The sequence below is a fragment of the Heteronotia binoei genome, chromosome 3 (assembly GCF_032191835.1).
Source record: "Heteronotia binoei isolate CCM8104 ecotype False Entrance Well chromosome 3, APGP_CSIRO_Hbin_v1, whole genome shotgun sequence".
Taxonomy (NCBI): domain Eukaryota; kingdom Metazoa; phylum Chordata; class Lepidosauria; order Squamata; family Gekkonidae; genus Heteronotia; species Heteronotia binoei.
In genome coordinates, this window is record NC_083225.1 from 191453175 (window position 1) to 191473840 (window position 20666).

A 20666-nucleotide genomic window follows, 5' to 3' on the forward strand; every position below is an offset into this window, starting at 1 on the left:
AGGGAGGAAGGAGAAGAGGGAGGGAGGAAGGAAAAGAGGGAGGGAAGGAAGAAGGGAGGGAGGAAGAGAAGAAGGAGGGAGGGAGGAAGGGAGGAAGAGAGTAAGGAAGAAGAGGGAGGGAGGAAGGGAGGGAGGAAGAGAAGAAGGAGGGAGGGAGGAAGAGAGGGAGGAAGTGAGGGAGGAAGAGAGGGAGGGAGGAAGAGAGGGAGGGAGAAGTGAGGGAGGAGGGAAGAAGAGGAGGAAGGAGGGAGGAGAAAGGAAGGAAGGAAATATATAAGGAGGGAGAGGTAGAAAGAAAGCAAGTTTAACTTCAAATGCATTCTTCAAGCCGCCAGCTGGCTTGACTAAGTGATTTAAAGTGATGGATGGTGAAAGCTTTGAGAGCCACACCATATGTGTGAAAGAGCCATTCCTGAGCCGCAGTTTGGCCACCCCTGCTTCAGACCAGCACACCACTTCCAGGAGGGAAACGGGAAGTGACATCACAGCTCTCTAGGAATCACGAGAAACTCAGTGGAGGCTGCTCCAGCTCTGGCTTTCCTGTACTACGCAGGGGATGGATGAGATGTCCTCTAAGATCCCTTCCGACCCGAGGGCCCTCGGACTCACCCATGGGCTATGGCCAGGCGAACAAACCCCTTGCGGTTTGCCAGCAGCAGGGTGAAGGCTCCGGGCCGAGCATCCAGGGCTTCTTGAGCGCCTCCGACAACGATGGTCAGCACGTTCCCTCCGCCCGGCTTCTTGAGAACGTAGGCAGCCGACTCCTTGTCGATGCGACCAAACTGGTAGGAAGCAATGTGAAAGTGCTAGAGCAGGGTTCCCAGGTCTGTGTTGGAAAATACCTGGAGACTTTGAGGTAGAGCCAAGAGAGGGGTGGGGGTTTGGGGAGGGGGAGGGGCCATAGAGTCCGCCCTTCCAAGGAGCCATTTTCTCCAGGGGAGCTGATCTCTGCCAGGTGGAGATCAATTGGAAAAGCGGGAGATCTCCAGGCCCCACCTGGAGGCTGGCAACCCTAGCACTTTGGGAGGAATTCTAAGACATCAGAGAAGCCATGTTGGATCAGGCCAATGGTCCATCCAGTGCAGCACTCTGTGTCACATAAGAACATAAGAGAAGCCATGTTGGATTAGGCCAGTGGCCCATCCAGTCCAACACTCTGTGTCACATAAGAACATAAGAGAAGCCATGTTGGATGAGGCCAGTGGCCCATCCAGTCCAACACTCTTTGTCACATAGAACATCAGAGAAGCCATGTTGGATCAGGCCAATGGCCCATCCAGTCCAACACTCTGTGTCACATAGAACATAAGAGAAGCCATGCTGGATTAGGCCAGTGGCCCCTCCAGTCCAACACTCTGTGTCACATAAGAACAGAAGAGGAAGCCATGTTGGATCAGGCCAATGGCCCATCCAGTCCAACACTCTGTGTCACATAAGAACAGAAGAGAAGCCATGTTGGATCAGGCCAATGGCCCATCCAGTCCAACACTCTGTGTCAACATAAGAACAGAAGAGAAGCCATGTTGGATCACGCCAATGGCCCATCCAGTCCAACACTCTGTGTCACATAAGAACAGAAGAGAAGCCATGTTGGGTCAGGCCAAGGGCCCATCCAGTCCAACACTCTGTGTCACACAGTGGCCAATATATGGCCACATATACATACATACATACAAACACGCACACACACATATATACATATACATACTGTGGCTAATGGACCTCTGCTCATATTTTTATCCAATCCCCTCTTGAAGCTGGCTATGCTTGTGGCGCCACCACCTCCTGTGGCAGTGAATTCCACATGTCAATCACCCTTTGGGCAAAGAAGGACTTCCTTTTGTCCATTTTAACCCGACTGCTCAGCAATTTCATTGAATGCCCACGAGTTCTTGTATTGTGAGGAAGGGAGCGCAAGATCCTCTTGCAAGGGCACGTGTTTCCGCAGAGTACATCACCTGTGTAGCACCCCTGGTCTTCCTTGGTGGTCTCCCTCGCAAGGCCTCATCAGGGCTGACCCTGTTTAACTTCTCAGATCTTAGCGATAAGCAAAGAACTCCCACGTAATATATAGCAGTAATCTCGGTTTCTGATCTATTGCAAGTTGCAACCCGTGTTCCCTCTAAGCTGCAGAGTCTTGTGCGCAAAAATTCTACTTTGTGAGCTGCTGGCATTCAAGTTGTGAGCTCCTGCATAAATTAGCGTGCGCTGGGGTCAACCTTCCTGAGCTAAGACAAAAATGTGTGAGCTGGAGGCTAAAAATCTGTGAGGCAGCTCACCCTAGCTCAGCTTAGAGGGAACGCTGGTTGCAACAACAGTCTCCAAAATAATCCATTCATTTCACTTTCACATTTACATTACGTCCTCAAAGGTTCAACCGTTCATTCCAAATGTTCACTAGAGGGCGCACTCTCTCCATTTGGATGCTAAACAGTTGGAGAAAGTGCACCCTCTAGTGGACATTTGGAGGATGACTCTGTAAGCGTAAAAGGAATTACAGATTTCTTTGGAAGCTGTAGACGGTTGCAAGATATTATGAACAACATACGAAGCTGCCTTATACTGAATCAGACCTTTGGTCCATCAAAGTCAGTATTGTCTTCTCAGACTGGCAGCAGCTCTCCAGGGTCTCAAGCTGAGGTTTTTCACACCTATTTGCCTGGACCCTTTTTAGTTGGAGTTGCTGGGGATTGAACCTGGGACCTTCTGCTTCCCAAGCAGATGCTCTACCACTGAGCCACAGCCCCATTCATGGCTCTCCAAGGTCTCAAGCTGAGGTTTTTCACACCTATTTGCCTGGACCCTTTTTAGTTGGAGATGCTGGGGATTGAACTTGGGACCTTCTGCTTCCCAAGCAGATGCTCTACCACTGAGCCGCAGCCCCATTCATGGCTCTCCAAGGTCTCAAGCTGAGGTTTTTCACACCTATTTGCCTGGACCCTTTTTAGTTGGAGATGCCAGGAATTGAACCCGGGACCTTCTGCTTCCCAAGCAGATGCTCTACCACTTTTTAGTTGGAGTTGCTGGGGATTGAACCTGGGACCTTCTGCTTCCCAAGCAGATGCTCTACCGCTGAGCCACCGTCCCTTCCCAATCTGGTATTAGACAGGGCTTTTGAGCAGGAACGCACATGAATGCAGCTCCAGCTGGCTTAGCATCAGGGGTGTGTGGCCTAATATGCAAATGAGTTCCTGCTGGGCTTTTTCTGCAAAAAAAAAAAACGCCTTATGTTAGAAATATTGTTCTTTGTTTATTGCTGAATCTGTACCCCTTTTTCTTCCCAGGTGAAGATCTGGCAAGATTGGGTTAGCCTGGGCCATTTGGGTCAAAGCAAAACACATTCAGAGGTGTTTTTGCCAATACTATCTCTGCGTCATGGCCCTTGCTGGTCTCCTATCTAAGGAATAATCAGGGCTTTTTTTGCAGCAGGAACTCCTTTGCCTATTAGGCCACACACCTCTGATGTAGCCAGTCCTCCAAGAGCTTACAGGAGGCCCTGTAAGAAGGAGTGTGTGGCCTAATATGCAGAAGAAGAAGGTTGAGATTTACACGCCGCCCTTCTCTCTGAATCAGACACTCAGAGTGGCTTAGAATCTCCTATATCTTCTCCCCCCACAACAAACACCCTATGAGGTGAGCGGGGTTGACAGAGTTCTCCAAGAAGCTGCCCTTTCAAGGACAACTCCTGCGAGAGCTATGGCTGACCCAAGGCCATTCCAGCAGCTGCCAGTGGGGGAGAGTGGAATCAAACCCGGTTCTCCCAGATAAGAGAGCTCTGGCTGACCCAAGGCCATTCCAGCAGCTGCCAGTGGGGGAGAGTGGAATCAAACCCGGTTCTCCCAGATAAGAGAGCTCTGGCTGACCCAAGGCCATTCCAGCAGCTGCCAGTGGAGGAGTGGGGAATCAAACCCGGTTCTCCCAGATAAGAGAGCTCTGGCTGACCCAAGGCCATTCCAGCAGCCGCAAGTGGAGGAATGGGGAATCAAACCCAGTTCTCCCAGATAAGAGACCTCTGGCTGACCCAAGGCCATTCCAGCAGCCTCAAGTGGAGGAGGGGGGAATCAAACCCGGTTCTCCCAGATAGGAGTTCGCAGACGTCACCATTATGCCAAACTGCCTCTCCAAAGGAGTGTCTGCTGCAGAAAAAGTCTCTGGGCCTAACCAAGGCTAACCCTGCTTAGCTTCTGAGATCTGACGAGATCCGTCAAGCCTGGGCCGTCCAGGTCCAGGCAAGAGACAAACAGAGGTGGTTTGCCATTGCCCGACTCTGCGTAGCAACCCTGGACTTCCTCAGGGCATGATTGGATGACTGCTTGATAGGGCAGGAACATACTGAATTGATGGCTGATGTGACCCAGCAGCCCAGTCAAACACTCTGTCACATAAGAACATAAGAGAAGCCCTGTTGGATCAGGCCAATGGCCCCTCCAGTCCAACACTCTGTGTCACATAAGAACATAAGAGAAGCCCTGTTGGATCAGGCCAATGGCCCATCCAGTCCAACACTCTGTGTCACATAAGAACATAAGAGAAGCCCTGTTGGATCAGGCCAGTGGCCCATCCAGTCCAACACTCTGTGTCACATAAGAACATAAGAGAAGCCATGTTGGATCAGGCCAATGGCCCATCCAGTCCAACACTCTGTGTCACATAAGAACATAAGAGAAGCCCTGTTGGATCAGGCCAGTGGCCCCTCCAGTCCAACATTCTGTGTCACATAAGAACATAAGAGAAGCCCTGTTGGATCAGGCCAGTGGCCCATCCAGTCCAACATTCTGTGTCACATAAGAACATAAGAGAAGCCCTGTTGGATCAGGCCAGTGGCCCATCCAGTCCAACACTCTGTGTCACATAAGAACATAAGAGAAGCCCTGTTGGATCAGGCCAATGGCCCCTCCAGTCCAACACTCTGTGTCACATAAGAACATAAGAGAAGCCCTGTTGGATCAGGCCAATGGCCCCTCCAGTCCAACACTCTGTGTCACTTAAGAACATAAGAGAAGCCATGATGGATCAGGCCAATGGCCCCTCCAGTCCAACACTCTGTGTCACATAAGAACATAAGAGAAGCCATGATGGATCAGGCCAATGGCCCATCCAGCCCAACACTCTGTGTCACATAAGAACATAAGAGAAGCCATGATGGATCAGGCCAATGGCCCCTCCAGTCCAACACTCTGTCACATAAGAACATCAGAGAAGCCATGATGGATCAGGCCAATGGCCCCTCCAGTCCAACACTCTGTGTCACATAAGAACATAAGAGAAGCCATGATGGATCAGGCCAATGGCCCATCCAGCCCAACACTCTGTGTCACATAAGAACATAAGAGGAGCCCTGTTGGATCAGGCCAATGGCCCCTCCAGTCCAACACTCTGTCACATAAGAACATAAGAGAAGCCATGATGGATCAGGCCAATGGCCCCTCCAGTCCAACATTCTGTGTCACATAAGAACATAAGAGAAGCCATGATGGATCAGGCCAATGGCCCATCCAGCCCAACACTCTGTGTCACATAAGAACATAAGAGAAGCCATGATGGATCAGGCCAATGGCCCCTCCAGTCCAACATTCTGTGTCACATAAGAACATAAGAGGAGCCCTGTTGGATCAGGCCAATGGCCCCTCCAGTCCAACACTCTGTCACATAAGAACATAAGAGGAGCCCTGTTGGATCAGGCCAATGGCCCCTCCAGTCCAACACTCTGTCACATAAGAACATAAGAGAAGCCATGATGGATCAGGCCAGTGGCCCATCCAGTCCAACACTCTGTGTCACATAAGAACATAAGAGAAGCCATGATGGATCAGGCCAATGGCCCCTCCAGTCCAACATTCTGTGTCACACAGTGGCCGCAACAACCAGGCGCCATCAGGAGGTCCACCAGTGGGGAATGGAGCTGGAGGCACGCTTCCTGGCCTACTTACCTCCGCTCATCAGGTAGTCCCGGAAGAAGGGGACTCGGAACCAGAGGTTCAGCATCATCAGATTAGGGGTCAGCCCCGGAAAGATTTTGGAGAACCCCGTGGCCTCTGTGCAGAAATTGAGGAAGGCTCCAGCCACCAGGACTCCGTGGGGATGGAATCCAAAGATATAGTTCTTTGCAGGGTCTAAGTCGGCTGTCTTCACCAGCTGTAAGGGGAAAAAAGTCATCTCGGATGAAAAAGATGATATTGGATTTATATCCCGCCCTCCACTCCGAAGAGTCTCAGAGCGGCTCACAATCTCCTTTCCCTTCCTCCCCCACAACAGACACCCTGTGAGGTGGATGAAGATACTGGATTTATATCCCGCCCTCCACTTCGAAGAGTCTCAGAGTGGCTCACAATCTCCTTTCCCTTCCTCCCCCACAACAGACACCCTGTGAGGTGGATGAAGATACTGGATTTATATCCCGCCCTCCACTCCGAAGAGTCTCAGAGCGGCTCACAATCTCCTTTACCTTCCTCCCCCACAACAGACACCCTGTGAAGTGGATGAAGATACTGGATTTACATCCCGCCCTCCACTTCGAAGAGTCTCAGAGCGGCTCACAATCTCCTTTACCTTCCCCCCCACAACAGACACCCTGTGAGGTAGATGAAGATATTGGATTTATATCCCGCCCTCCACTCCGAAGAGTCTCAGAGTGGCTCACAATCTCCTTTACCTCCCCCCCCACAACAGACACCCTGTGAGGTAGATGAAGATATTGGATTTATATCCCGCCCTCCACTACGAAGAGTCTCAGAGCGGCTCACAATCTCCTTTACCTTCCCCCCCACAACAGACACCCTGTGAGGTAGATGAAGATACTGGATTTATATCCCGCCCTCCACTCCGAAGAGTCTCAGAGTGGCTCACAATCTCCTTTACCTTCCCCCCCACAACAGACACCCTGTGAGGTAGATGAAGATATTGGATTTATATCCCGCCCTCCACTACGAAGAGTCTCAGAGCGGCTCACAATCTCCTTTACCTTCCCCCCCACAACAGACACCCTGTGAGGTAGATGAAGATATTCGATTTATATCCCGCCCTCCACTACGAAGAGTCTCAGAGCGGCTCACAATCTCCTTTACCTTCCTCCCCCACAACAGACACTCTGTGAGGTGGGTGAGGCTGAGAGAGCTCTCCCAGAAGCTGCCCTTTCAAGGACAACTCTGCAAGAGCTATGGCTAACTCAAGGCCATTCCAGCAGCTGCAGATGGCGGAGTCAGGAATCAAACCCAGTTCTCGCAGATAAGAGTCCATGCGCTGAACCACTACACCAAACAGGAAGGAAGGAAGATGGAATATGGGAAGGGAAGAAACTTACTCCAAGGAACTTATTTGCAGGGGGGAGTTTTGTAGCAGGAGCTCCTTTGCATATTAGGCCGCACCCCGCTGAGGTAGGCAATCCTCCAAGAGCTTACAGGGCTCTCAGTACAGGGCCTACTGCAAGCTCCAGGAGGATTGGCTACCTCAGCGAGGTGTGGCCTAATATGCAAAGGAGTTCCTGCAACACCCCCCCCCCCCCCCGCTTATTTGCAAGAACTTGTGTTTATATGGGAATCACTGCAAACATTCACCAGTAGCAAAGCCTACACTGATTATACAGGGAAAGGTTCTCACTCGTGCCGTGGATGCTCCCTGGGTGACTTTGAGCACGTCACGCTCTCAGACGAACCTCCCTCACAGGATCGTCGTGAGGATCAAACGCAGGAGAGAAGAACGCCAGCCCACCTTGGGCCCCCGCTGGTGAGAAAGGCGGGGTACAAACAAAGGGCTCTTTTTCTAGCAGGAGCTCCTTTGCATATTAGGCCACACCTCCCTGATGTAGCCAGTCCTCCTGGAGCTTCCAGTAGGCCCAGTACTAAGAGCCCTGTAAGCTCTTGGAGGATTGGCTACATCAGGGATGTGTGGCCCAGGGGTGGAATTCTAGCAGGAGCTCCTTTGCATATCAGGCCACACCTCCCTGATGTAGCCAATCCTCCTGGAGCTTACAGTAGGCCCAGTACTAAGAGCCCTGGAAGCTCTTGGAGGATTGGCTTTATCAGGGGTGTGTGGCCCAGGGGTGGAATTCTAGCAGAAGCTCCTTTGCATATTAGGCCACACCCCCCTGATATAGCCAATCCTCCTGGAGCTTCCAGTAGGCTCTGTACTAAGAACCCTCTTAGCTCTTGGAGGATTGGCTACATTGGGGGCGGGGGGCGTGGCCTAATAGGCAGAGTTGCTCCATACAACCAATGGACAACAGCCCTGCCAGCCTCTGCGCTTACCGTGATGGGGAAGTAGTCCCGCATGTATCTCCAGACCACCGAGTTGCGGATGCAGCGGATTCTCCTGCCGCCGTTGCTCGGCTTGTCCCAATCCCAGGCCCACCACACGGCGTACAGCGCGCTGATCAGCCAGAAGCGAGTGAAAAGGAGGCCGGCAAAGAGGACGATGCAACACTGGGCTGAGAGAGAAAAGATGGCGGTTCAGGGGGATCGGAGCAGCCATCTTGGGAATGGGCGGCGAAGGTGGAGGCTGCCATCTTGGAAGTGGGCCCAGTAGATGCTGCAAGCTGCATCCCGTGGAGGTGGAGCCGGGTAGGCAGCCACGTCTGTCTGAAGCAGGAAAACAGAGTTCGAGTACGGAGGCACCTTTGTAGGGTTGCCAACCTCCAGGTGGTAGCTGGAGATCTTCTGCTATTGTAGGGGTGGCCAACGGTAGCTCTCCTGATGTTTTTTGCCTACAACTCCCATCAGCCTAAGCCAGTATGGGTGATGGCTGGGGCTGATGGGAGGTGTAGGCAAAAAACGTCTGGAGAGCTACCGTTGGTCACTCCTGTGCTATTGCAACAGATCTGGCAGAGACTGACCAAGAGAGAAATCTTGGGGTCATGTCAAGACAGTGTGCGATTGCAATAAAAAAGGCCAACGCCATGCTGGGAATTATTAGGAAGGGAACTGAAAACAAATCAGCCAGTATCATAATGCCCCTGTATAAATCGATGGTGCGGTCTCATTTGGAATACTGTGTGCAATTCTGGTCGCCGCACCTCAAAAAGGATATAGCATTGGAGAAAGTGCAGAAAAGGGCAAATAGAACGATTAAAGGGCTGGAACACTTTCCCTAGGAAGAAATGTTAAAATGCTTGGGGCTCTTTAGCTTGGAGAAACGTCGACTGCGGGGTGACATGATAGAGGTTTACAAGATAATGCATGGGATGGAGAAAGTAGAGAAAGAAGTCCTTTTCTCCCTTTCTCACAATACAAGAACTCGTGGGCATTCGATGAAATTGCTGAGCAGACAGGTTAAAATGGATAAAAGAAAGTCCTTCTTCACGCAAAGGGTGATTAACATGTGGAATTCACTGCCACAGGAGGTGGTGGCGGCCACAAGCATGGCCACCTTCAAGAGGGGGTTAGATAAAAATATGGAGCAGAGGTCCATCAGTGGCTATTAGTCACAGTGTGTATATATATGTGTGTGTGTGTGTGTGTGTGTGTGTGTAAGGTTCAGAAAGGTTCAGGAGCTGTGCTCCTGCTGAATCTGAGGCCTGGAGCCAAGGAACAGAATTCCTTGAACCATTTCAATTTCTTCATGCTCAGCATTAAAGTTGTGCAATTCCCCAGTCGTCATTCCTTTTAGCTTCTTGATGTTCAGCTCAGTTGCAATCCTGCTTTGGCAGTTTCCACTTTCACCCGCAGCAGGAGTCCTTCCAAGTCTTCCTTGTTTGCCGCCAGTCATGTGGTGTCATTCCACACATCTCAGGTGTTAACAGCCATCAAAGGTCTTGGCAAACTCAATCAGTCTTAACTAATCATCCATCAGCTTGGCTGATAAGATGGTCACAGTATCTCCTTCCATACCGGACTTTGGTTTCTGCTTTTTCTGCTTCCTCATAAAACCAGAGAATGTTCAGACTCGGGAATCTTTCTTTCTTTCTTTCTTTCTTTCTTTCTTTCTTTCTTTCTTTCTTTCTTTCTTTCTTTCTTTCTTTCTTTCTTTCTTTCTTTCTTTCTTTCTTTCTTTCTTTCTTTCTTTCTAACATAAGAGAAGCCATGTTGGATCAGGCCAATGGCCCATCCAGTCCAACACTCTGTGTCACATAAGAACATAACAGAAGCCATGTTGGATCAGGCCAATGGCCCCTCCAGTCCAACACTCTGTGTCACATAAGAACATAAGAGAAGCCATGTTGAATCAGGCCAGTGGCCCATCCAGTCCAACACTCTGTGTCACACAGTGGCAAAATTTTTTATACATACACACACACTGTGGCTAATAGCCACTGATGGACCTCTGCTCCATATTTTTATCTAAACCCCTCTTGAAGGTGGCTATGCTTGTGGCCGCCACCACCTCCTGTGGCAGTGAATTCCACATGTTAGTCACCCTTTGGGTGAAGAAGTACTTCCTTTTATCCATTTTAACCTGTCTGCTCAGCAATTTCATCGAATGCCCACGAGTTCTTGTATTGTGAGAAAGGGAGAAAAGTTCTTTCTTTCTTTCTTTCTTTCTTTCTTTCTTTCTTTCTTTCTTTCTTTCTTTCTTTCTTTCTTTCTTTCTTTCTTTCTTTCTTTCTTTCTTTCTTTCTTTAAAACATCTTAGAAATGGTCAAGTTTTTTTTGTGGCAGGGTACTTGTGCTAATACAGGGGTGGCCAATCTAGGAAGGAAGGAAGGAAGGGAGGGAGGGAGGAAGGAAGGAAGGAAGCGAGGGAGGGAGGGAGGGAGGAAGGAAGCGAGGGAGGAAGCGAGGGAGGAAGGAAGGGAGGGAGGGAGGGAGGAAGTGAGGGAGGAAGGAAGGAAGGAAGGAAGGCAAGCAGGGAGGAAGGAAGGAAGGAAGGCAAGCAGGGAGGAAGGAAGGAAGGAAGGGAGGGAGGGAGGCAAGCAGGCAGGCAGGCAGGCAAACAAATGAGGAGGAGGGACAGAGAGGTGGAAAGAAAGCAACTTTAACTTTAAATGCATTCTCCAAGCTGCTGGCTGGCTTGGTTTGGAGATGTGATCTAAAGAGAGCGATGCCTTCTCCGTTCTGACTGACGGGGTGGGTGGGGGCTTCAAGAGCCACACAATATGTGTGAAAGAGCCACATATGGCTCTAGAGCAAGTTTGGCCAACCTGTACTAAGCTAATTCAGCTGGTGAATTTTTTCTTCATCACTGGGCCTTCATGCCAGGAGACAGCAGATCTTCATGGCACCCACAGGCATCGCTTTTGGGGCCCCTGTGCTACGTGAAGAGGAGCCCAAGGGCCCCCTCTCCCAGGACTTTTCTCCCTTTCTCACAATACAAGAACTCGTGGACATTCAATGAAACTGCTGAGCAGTCGGGTTGGAACGGATAAAAGGAAGTCCTTCTTCACCCAAAGGGTGATTAACATGTGGAATTCCCTGCCACGGGAGGTGGTGGCGGCTACAAGCATAGTCAGCTTCAAGAGGGGGTTAGATAAAAATATGGAGCAGAGGTCCATCAGTGGCTATTAGCTACAGTGTGTATATATATGTGTGTGTGTGTGTATATATAATTTTTTTTGGCCACTGTGTGACACAGGGTGTTGGGCTGGATGGGCCACTGGCCTGATCCAACAGGGCTTCTCTTATGTTCTTATGTGACACAGAGTGTTGGACTGGATGGGCCACTGGCCTGATCCAACAGGGCTTCTCTTATGTTTTTTATGTGACACAGAGTGTTGGACTGGATGGGCCACTGGCCTAATCCAACTGGGCTTCTCTTATGTTTTTATGTGACACAGAGTGTTGGACTGGATGGGCCACCGGCCTGATCCAACAGGGCTTCTCTTATGTTCTTATGTGACACAGAGTGTTGGACTGGAGGGGCCACCAGCCTGATCCAACAGGGGTTCTCTTATGTTCTTATGTGACACAGAGTGTTGGACTGGATGGGCCACTGGCCTGATCAAACAGGGCTTCTCTTATGTTCTTATGTGACACAGAGTGTTGGACTGGAGGGGCCACTAGCCTGATCCAACAGGGCTTCTCTTATGTTCTTATGTGACACAGAGTGTTGTACTGCATGGGCCACTGGCCTGATCCAACATGGCTTCTCTTATGTTCTTATGTGACACAGAGTGTTGGACTGGATGGGCCACTTGCCTGATCCAACAGGGCTTCTCTTATGTTCTTATGTGACACAGAGTGTTGGACTGGATGGGCCACTGGCCTGATCCAACAGGGCTTCTCTTATGTTCTTATGTGACACAGAGTGTTGGACTGGAGGGGCCACTAGCCTGATCCAACAGGGCTTCTCTTATGTCCTTATGTGACACAGAGTGTTGGACTGGATGGGCCACTGGCCTGATCCAACATGGCTTCTCTTATGTTCTTATGTGACACAGAGTGTTGGACTGGAGGGGCCATTGGCCTGATCCAACATGGCTTTTCTTGTGTTCTTATGTGACACAGAGTTTGGACTGGATGGACCATTGGCCTGATCCAACATGGCTTCTCTTAAGTTCTTGTACCTGGGGCAGTGATGCTCTGTTTTCTTGGTGCTTGAGGGGGCACAGTGTCACACAGCGGCCAAAAACCCAGGTGCCTTCAGGAGGTCCAATAGTGGGGCCAGGACACTAGAATCCCTCCCACTGTGCCCCCTCAAGCACCAAGAATACAGAGCATCACCCAGGTACAAGAACTTAAGAGAAGCTGTGTTGGATCAGGTCAGTGGCCCCCCCAGTCCAACACTCTGTTAAACAGTGGCCAAAACCCAGGTGCCATCAGGAGGTCCACCAGCAGGGCCAGAAGCCCTCCCACTGGTACCCCCAAAGCACCAGGAATACAGAGCATCACTGCCGCAGACAGAGAGTTCCATGTATACCCTGTGGCTAAGAGCCACCGATGGATCTCTGGTCTGACGCGAGAGGAGGGCCTCTAAACTGCATCCGTAACTGTTTCCGCCTGTCTGCAGCTTCTGCTGACTCTAAAAACAAGACAAGGGCTCCCCCCCCCCCCCAGCCAGCTGAGAGCAGCCAGCCGTGAGCTCGCGGGCCAAGATGCCTGTTGCAAACAATTGGGTCTCCCGTCTGCCCTGGCTTCCTTTGTGCCTCTGAGGCCTTGTTTCGCTGGCGTCGCCACGGCAACGGCTGCCAGTCGAGAAAGGCACAGCTGAGCGGCTGCCAGCCGGCCCTTCAGTTAACCGCCAGAACGGCTGGCACAGGCCGAGAGGGGCTCAGCGAAAGGATGCTTGCCACTCCCAGCCCTGCGGATCGATGATTCGGGACCCGAGGAGGCGAGCTTTGGCTAAAAGGCCAGGCCCGGGCCCAGAAGCCTAGGGTTTGCCAAGTCCCAATTCAAGAAATATCTGGGGACTTTGAGGGTGGAGCCAGGAGACATTGGGGGTGGAGCCAGGGAGGCATTGGGGGCGGAGCCAGGAACAAGGGTGTGACACGCATAATTGAACTCCAAGGGAGTTCTGGCCATTGCATTTTCAAGGGGGACAGCACACCTTTTTCAATGTCTTCCTTCCATAGGAAAATAATGAAGGATAGGGGCATAGAATTGGACCCCCTGGTCCAATCATTTTTGAAATTTGGGGGGTACTTTGGGGAGAGGCACTAGATACTAGACTGAAAATGTGGTGCCTCTACCTCGAAAAAACAGCTCCCCCAGAGCCCCCGAAACCTCCAGCTCGATTCCCCCATTATACCCTATGAGAATCGATCTCCACATAGAGAATAATGAAGTGGGAATTGGTCTTCATAGGAAATAATGGAGTGCCCAGCAGACATTTCCCTCCCCCCCCCCTCCTGCTTTCTGATGACCCTGAAGCGGGGGGAGGGCCTTCAAACCAGAGGATCTCCTGCCCCCCACCTGGGTATTGGCAACCCTAGCCACCAGTGGAGAATGAAGGCTAGGGTTGCCAGATGCAGTTTTGGGAAATCCCTGGAGATTTGGGGAGGGAGCCCTGGGAGGACAGGATTCCAGAGGTTTCAGATGGCTCTGGTGTTCAGAAGATAGAGTATCTCTAAATGTGGAGGTTCCCCCTCAGTCCCTGCGGACTAGTTAGCCAGCGGTAGGCTTATCTTCCATGAATCTGTCATCCTCTTTTAAAGCTGTCTGTTCCTGTGCCCATCCCTACATCCTACATACAGAAGAAGAAGAAGAAGAATTGCAGATTTATACCCCGCCCTTCTCCCTGAATTAGAGACTCAGAGCGGCTTACAATCTCCTATGTCTTCTCCCCTCACAACAGACACCCTGTGAGGTGGATGGGGGAGTGCTCTCCCAGCAGCTGCCCTTTCAAGGACAACTCTTGCGATAGCTCTGGCTAACCCAAGGCCATTCCAGCAGGTGCAAGTGGAGGAGTGGGGGAATCAAACCCGGTTCTCCCAGAGAAGAGTCCACACACTTAACCACTACACCAAAACATCAGGCGTTTGAGAGCCGCAAGACATGAATGTCAGGGGTTTGAGAGCCACAAGGGAGAAAAAATAGATGAGGGGGGAGGGGAGGGAGAGGTAGAAAGAAAGCAACTTTAAAACACGCTCTCTAAGCCACTGGCTGGATTGTCTTGGAGGAGTGATTTGGAGACAAACGCTGGACCAACAGAGCAGCGGGGGCTTCGAGAGCCGCACAATATGTGTGAAAGAGCCATATGTCAGGGGTGGCCAACGGTAGTTCTCCAGGTGTTATTTGCCTATAAACTCCCATCAGCCCCCAGCCATTGGCCAGGCTGGCTGGGGCTGATGGGAGTTGTAGGCAAAAAAACATCTGGAGAGCTACTGTTGGCCACCCCTGGTTTAATTGAATTAAATAAATAAATACCGGATTGCCACCTGCTGAGGTCTCTCCCCGAATTCCGTCCCTCCTAGGCTCCACCCCCCAAAATGGGCAGCAATTCCGCAAACTCAGGGGCTGGCATCTCCAAACCTCTGGAACGTTCCATGCGCCAGGCATTTGCTGTGTTTCGTGCCTTTGCTGGCACCGTTTTTTTTCCTTTCCCAAGTTGTTCCTCGTTGCCTTGGAAACCACAACCGGTTGTAATTTCCAATGCTGGGCCTGTGTGCTTCTCCTCGTCTGTTGGCCCACAACGCTCAGCCTCCTCCCTCCGCAAAGATGCGCAACATTCTCAGACACCAACCCCAACTGGACCGGGTTTCTTTGGACTGGGGGCCCGGATGTGAAAGCTAGTTTGCCAGCTGAGGGTTGCTGCGGCATTGGTTTTTATTCTTTTATTTCTTTAAAAAGGTGGCTTTTAAGGAAAACTTTTCATGGCAGGACTGGAGATTCGAACTTGAGGGACGGTGGCTCAATGGTAGATCATCTGCTTGGGAAGCAGAAGGTCCCAGGTTCAATCCCTGGCATCTCCAAAAAAGGGTCCAGGCAAATAGGTGTGAAAAACCTCAGCTTGAGACCCTGGAGAGCCGCTGCCAGTCTGAGTAGACAAGACTGACTTTGATGGACCCAGGGTCTGATTCAGTATAAGGCAGCTTCATATGTTCATTTGTACATAAAACCCCTAACATATGCAGGTTTTACACCTAAATTTAACGGTGTGTGTGTGTTTGCGTGTCATTTTTCATGAATATGACGCACAGTTTTCAAAAGCAACGTTCTTACCCATCTGTTTTTCAGCAACTGATTTGCAAGGCATTGCAATTTGCTGGAGTGTTATCATAGAGTCATGGAGTTGGAAGGGACCCCCAGGGTCATCTAGTCCAACCCCCTGCACAATGCAGGAAATTCACAAATACCTGCCCCTACATTCACAGGATCAGCATTGCTGTCAGATGGCTATCTAGCCTCCTTCCTCCAAGGGAAGGAGAGCCCACCACCTCCCGAGGAAGCCTGTTCCACTGAGGAAACCGCTCTGTCAGGAAATTCTTCCTAATGTTGAGACGGAAACTCTTTTGATTTAATTTCAACCCACTGGTTCTGGTCCAACCTTCTGGGGCAACAGAAAACAATTCTGCACCATCCTCTATAGGACAGCCCTTCAAGGACTTGAAGCTGGTGATCATATCACTATCTTCAAGTACTTTTTTGTAATGGCCAAATAAGAACATAAGAGAAGCCATGTTAGATCAGGCCAAAGGCCCATCCAGTCCAACGCTCTGTGTCACATAAGAACATAAGAGAAGCCATGTTAGATCAGGCCAGTGGCCCATCCAGTCCAACACTCTGGGTCACACAGTGGCAAAAAATTTTTTTATATCTATCTATCTATCTATCTATCTATCTATCTATCTATCTATCTATCTATCTATCTATCTATCTATCTATCTATCTATCTATCTATCTATCCATCTATCTATCTACACACTGTGGCTAATAGCCACTAATATGGATCTCTGCTCCATATTTTTATCTAACCCCCTCTTGAAGGTGGCCATGCTTGTGGCCGCCACCACCTCCTGTGGCAGTGAATTCCACATGTTAATCACCCTTTGGGTGAAGAAGTACTTCCTTTTATCCGTTTTAACCTGTCTGCTCAGCAATTTCATCGAATGCCCACGAGTTCTTGTATTGTGAGAAAGGGAGAAAAGGACTTCTTTCTACTTTCTCCATCCCATGCATTATCTTGTAAACCTCTATCATGTCACCCCGCAGTCGACGTTTCTCCAAGCTAAAGAGCCCCAAGCGTTTCAACCTTTCTTCATAGGGAAAGTGTCCCAGCCCTTTAATCATTCTAGTTGCCCCTTTTCTGGACTTTCTCCAATGCTATAATATCCTTTTTGGGGTGTGGCGACCAGAACTGCACACAGTACTCAAATGAGACCGCACCATCGATTTATACAGGGGCACTATGATAAAATTTTTGACTGACTGATCTTCAAACACTTAAACTATAGTTTTCTTAAACTATTAGTTTCTTGCTTTTTGGAACTTGGGAAAACTGACTTCCCCAGCCATGGGCAATATTAATTCCAGTTCCTGTGTCATTTTCTTTCCACCCCAACACCTTTTCACATTGGTTAGATAAATCAATAAATAGAATTCCACGAGTATTTCACAATACATGGTAGAGAATGCCAGATAACACTCTGTACTCTTGGTCAATGTTCTCAAGGCATATAAGACAAACAAACATCAGTATAATTTTAAAAAGTAGTTTGAAACGGATGGACTTGAAATGCCGTACGCAAGGGGACGTGACATGTTTAGACAACTGTTCTCTCCAAAATGGGCTGAAGGTGAATCTGCAGAATCTCAGAAACAGCGTTTTTAGAACTCAGCTCCCCTAAGTTTGCTTCCTACTCTGTGGGTGAGGAGAACATAAGAGAAGCCATGTTGGATCAGGCCAATGGTCCATCCAGTCCAACACTCTGTGTCACACAAGAACATAAGAGAAGCCCTGTTGGATCAGGCCAATGGCTCCTCCAATCCAACACGCTATGTCACACAAATAAAATAAATAAATAAATAAATTTTATTTTTATATCCCGCCCTCCCCCACCAAAAGGCGGGCTCAGGGCGGCTCACAGACATGACTACGTCATGATTCAATTAAAAGCAGATAAACATTATGAATACAATACAATTACATATATAGATTAAATACATAAAAATAGGTGCTATAATTTCTGATGTCACAATTACATATTATCAGCTTCAGTTACAACATAAGATGGCTAGAGTTAGAATGATTTTATCAAGTTAGTCTGGTCCTAATTCAAATGCGAGTTGGAAAAGAGAGGTTTTGCAAGCCCTGCGGAACTGGTTCAGGTCCCGCAGGGCTCGCACCCCCTCTGGGAGTTGATTCCACCAGCGCGGGGGCACTAATGAGAAGGCTTGCTCCCGAGTTATCTTCATTCTAGCCTCTCTTGGCCCAGGGATTTGTAGGAGGTTTTGGGAGCTAGATCTTAACGCTCTCCTGGGGATATATGGGGAGAGGCGGTCCCTGAGGTAGGCAGGTCCTCGGCCATATAGGGCTTTAAAGGTAATAACCAGCACCTTATACCGAACGCGGTAGACGACCGGTAGCCAATGCAGATCCCGCAGCACCGGCCGCACATGTTCCCACCTAGGTAGTCCCATCAACAGCCTGGCCGCTGCGTTCTGCACTACCTGAAGTCTTCGCGTTCGGCACAAGGGCAGCCCCATGTAGAGGGCATTGCAGTAGTCTAGTCTTGAGGTGACCGTTGCGTGGATCACAGTTGCTAGGTCGTCGCGTTCCAGGAAGGGAGCCAACTGCCTCGCCCTCTTGAGATAGAAGAAGGCGGATCTTGCGGTGGTAGCTATCTGGGCCTCCATTGATAGCGAGGATTCCAGTAGCACCCCCAGGCTCTTGACCCTGCGCACTGGTGTCAGTGGCGCACCGTCAAAAGCTGGCAGAGTAATCTCCCCCCCCGGTCCATCCCGACCCCACGCAAAGGACCTCAGTCTTCGTTGGATTCAACTTCAGCCCGCTCAGCCTGAGCCAGTCAGCCACGGCCTGTAACGCCCCGGTCCAAATTTGTAGGGACATCACCAGTCCGGCCTTCCATCAATAGATAGAGCTGGGTATCATCAGCGTACTGATGACAACCGAGCCCATACCTCCGGGCAAGCTGGGCAAGGGGGCGCATAAAGATGTTAAACAATGTCGGGGAGAGAACTGCCCCCTGAGGCACCCCACAATGAAGTGGGTGTCTCTGAGACAGCTTCCCCCCAATTGCCACCCTTTGTCCCCGATTTTCAAGAACATAAGAGAAGCCCTGTTGGATCAGGCTTCCTTCCTTCTGGATCTCAAACACCTGACATTCATGTCTTGCGGCTCTCAAGCATCTGACATTCATTCTTTGTGGCTCTAGCATTAAGCAAGTTTGGCCACCCCTCCTCTAAGTAGTCTCAATGATCGAGAGGCTCATAGAAAAGGCCCTACTGGAGCGGTCTCCTTTCTCCTCCTTCCCCAGCTCCCATCCATCATGAAATTACAGAGGCTGTTGCTGCCACAAGGAGAACCCCCAAATCTTTTACCTAGGCCCAAGAAACTGAAGACCCACTGGACAACCGAAGCTGTCTGAAGCCTCCTCCGGAGCGGGATGGCGAGAGGGGCGAATTCAATCTTCATCTTGGGCTGGGGGGAACCGAGGCGTGCGGCTTCCAAAGGCAAAAGGAATCTGTTCCCCGGGAGAAAGGTGACGAGGGCAAAGTCTCTGTTTGCAGGACGCTGAAAGGAGTCTCGGAGAGGAGGAGGAAAGGTAGCTTAGAAAGGGAGAAAGCCCCTCCCCTTTGGGAAGAAAAAACCAATCCGTCCTGTTCTTGCCCTGGGTTCAGGACTTTGATTTCGGCACCGAGCCATTATTGCGCTTTGGTGTCAGTGTGCGAGAAACCACAAGTATGCTCCTCGCCTCCGGCTTTCCATCTAGGGTGTGGTCTGGAGATCTTCTGGAACTGCACCTAGTCTCTCTACTTTTGTGGCTAGCGGGGGTCATTTCATAGAAAAATAGGTGGTGGAGCTCATTAGTATACGTTGCACCCCCCCCCCCCCCACAGCCCAAAGCAACCTAACGCAAGAAAGGAGAGCCCCGGGCAAGCGAGGCCTGCTTGGGCTGGCTGGAGATTCAGCCAGATCCAGCAGGCCTCGCTTGCCTGGGGCTTTCCTGGGCTGCCCCCCCCCCCAGTCTCTTTCTCTCTCTCTCTCGGCTTGACTTCGCAAACGAAGATTTAAGAAGGGTGCAGTAGTCCACGTCTGCTGCAGGCTCGCTGGTGGCTGACAAGCCCAATGCGGGACAGGCAGGTCCGGCCACAGTGGCTGCAGGGAAAAGTCTGATTCGGGGTTGGTGCTGTAGCAGTGAGATTCTTCCTCAATCTCCTTTTGTCCTCAAGACCAGCTCTGCGTGCGTTCTCAAAGGAAGAGACAGCCTGGTGGATGGTGTGCCTCCATGCTTTGCAATCTGAGGCTAGGTCATGGTGATGGTTGATGCAACAGGTATCAAGTGATTTCTTCAAGGAGTCCTTGTACCTCTTCTGGCCAGCAAACTACCTGCCGCCCAAAATCACATATGAAGTGGTGGTGCAGGCTTCTCCGGGAATTAATGAGGGCTGCTGGGGGTGTGGCAAAGCCCCTAGTGGCTGGCCAGCTGCTCTCCTAATCCAGGGATTGTTATGCAGCTGCACCTCCTATTCAATGGACAAGGGAGGTACGTGGGGAGGAGGAAGAGGAGGAAACGTCAGAAAGGTTCAGGAGCGGTGCTCCTGTGAGCTCCTGCTGAATCTGAGGCCTAGCCGGTTGCATTGCCTACTCCCTCCTGGCCACCGGTAGGGGATGGGGGTTGCCAGACCCAGTTTGGGAAATTCCTGGAGATTTGGGGACGGAGCCTGAAGAGGCCAGGAACTGCAGAGGAGTCCAATGGCACAGATTCCACCTTCTGACGAATCCTTTTTCTCCAGGGGGACTCAATCGCTGAAGTCTGGAGATGAGCTGCAATGCCAGGGGATCTCCAGGTCCCACCTGGAGGTTGCCATCCAGAGTTGCCATCCTCCAAGGTCTATTCCGCCCAGATTGCAAATCCTTATATCCATTAGTAAAGCGTTGACACTATACGTAGACAAAGTTAGGAACAGATTTCAGACACCGAGACAGATTTCCCACCAGTACAATCCTCATCCAGTGTATATAGAACCACAGAATAGAATCGTAGAATCATGGAGTTGGAAGGGACCTCCAGGGTCATCTGGTCCAACCCCCTGCACAATACAGGAAACTCACAAATACCTCCCCCTAAATTCACAGGATCTTCACCGCTGTCAGATGGCCATCCAACCTCTGTTGAA

The 20666-nt window shown here is 50.5% G+C and overlaps 1 protein-coding gene across 1 annotated transcript in view; it reads right to left on the reverse strand.

The window, feature by feature from the left end:
• Positions 1-18991, reverse strand: part of MOGAT2 (monoacylglycerol O-acyltransferase 2) — a 24964-nt gene extending 5973 nt beyond the window's left edge. Inside the window, 4 exon segments of the mRNA XM_060235210.1 lie at positions 610-764; positions 5911-6135; positions 8244-8422; positions 18867-18991. Coding sequence (XP_060091193.1) covers positions 610-764; positions 5911-6135; positions 8244-8422; positions 18867-18960 — 653 coding nt within the window. The 5' untranslated portion in view covers positions 18961-18991.
• Between the last annotated feature and the right edge of the window lie 1675 nt (positions 18992-20666).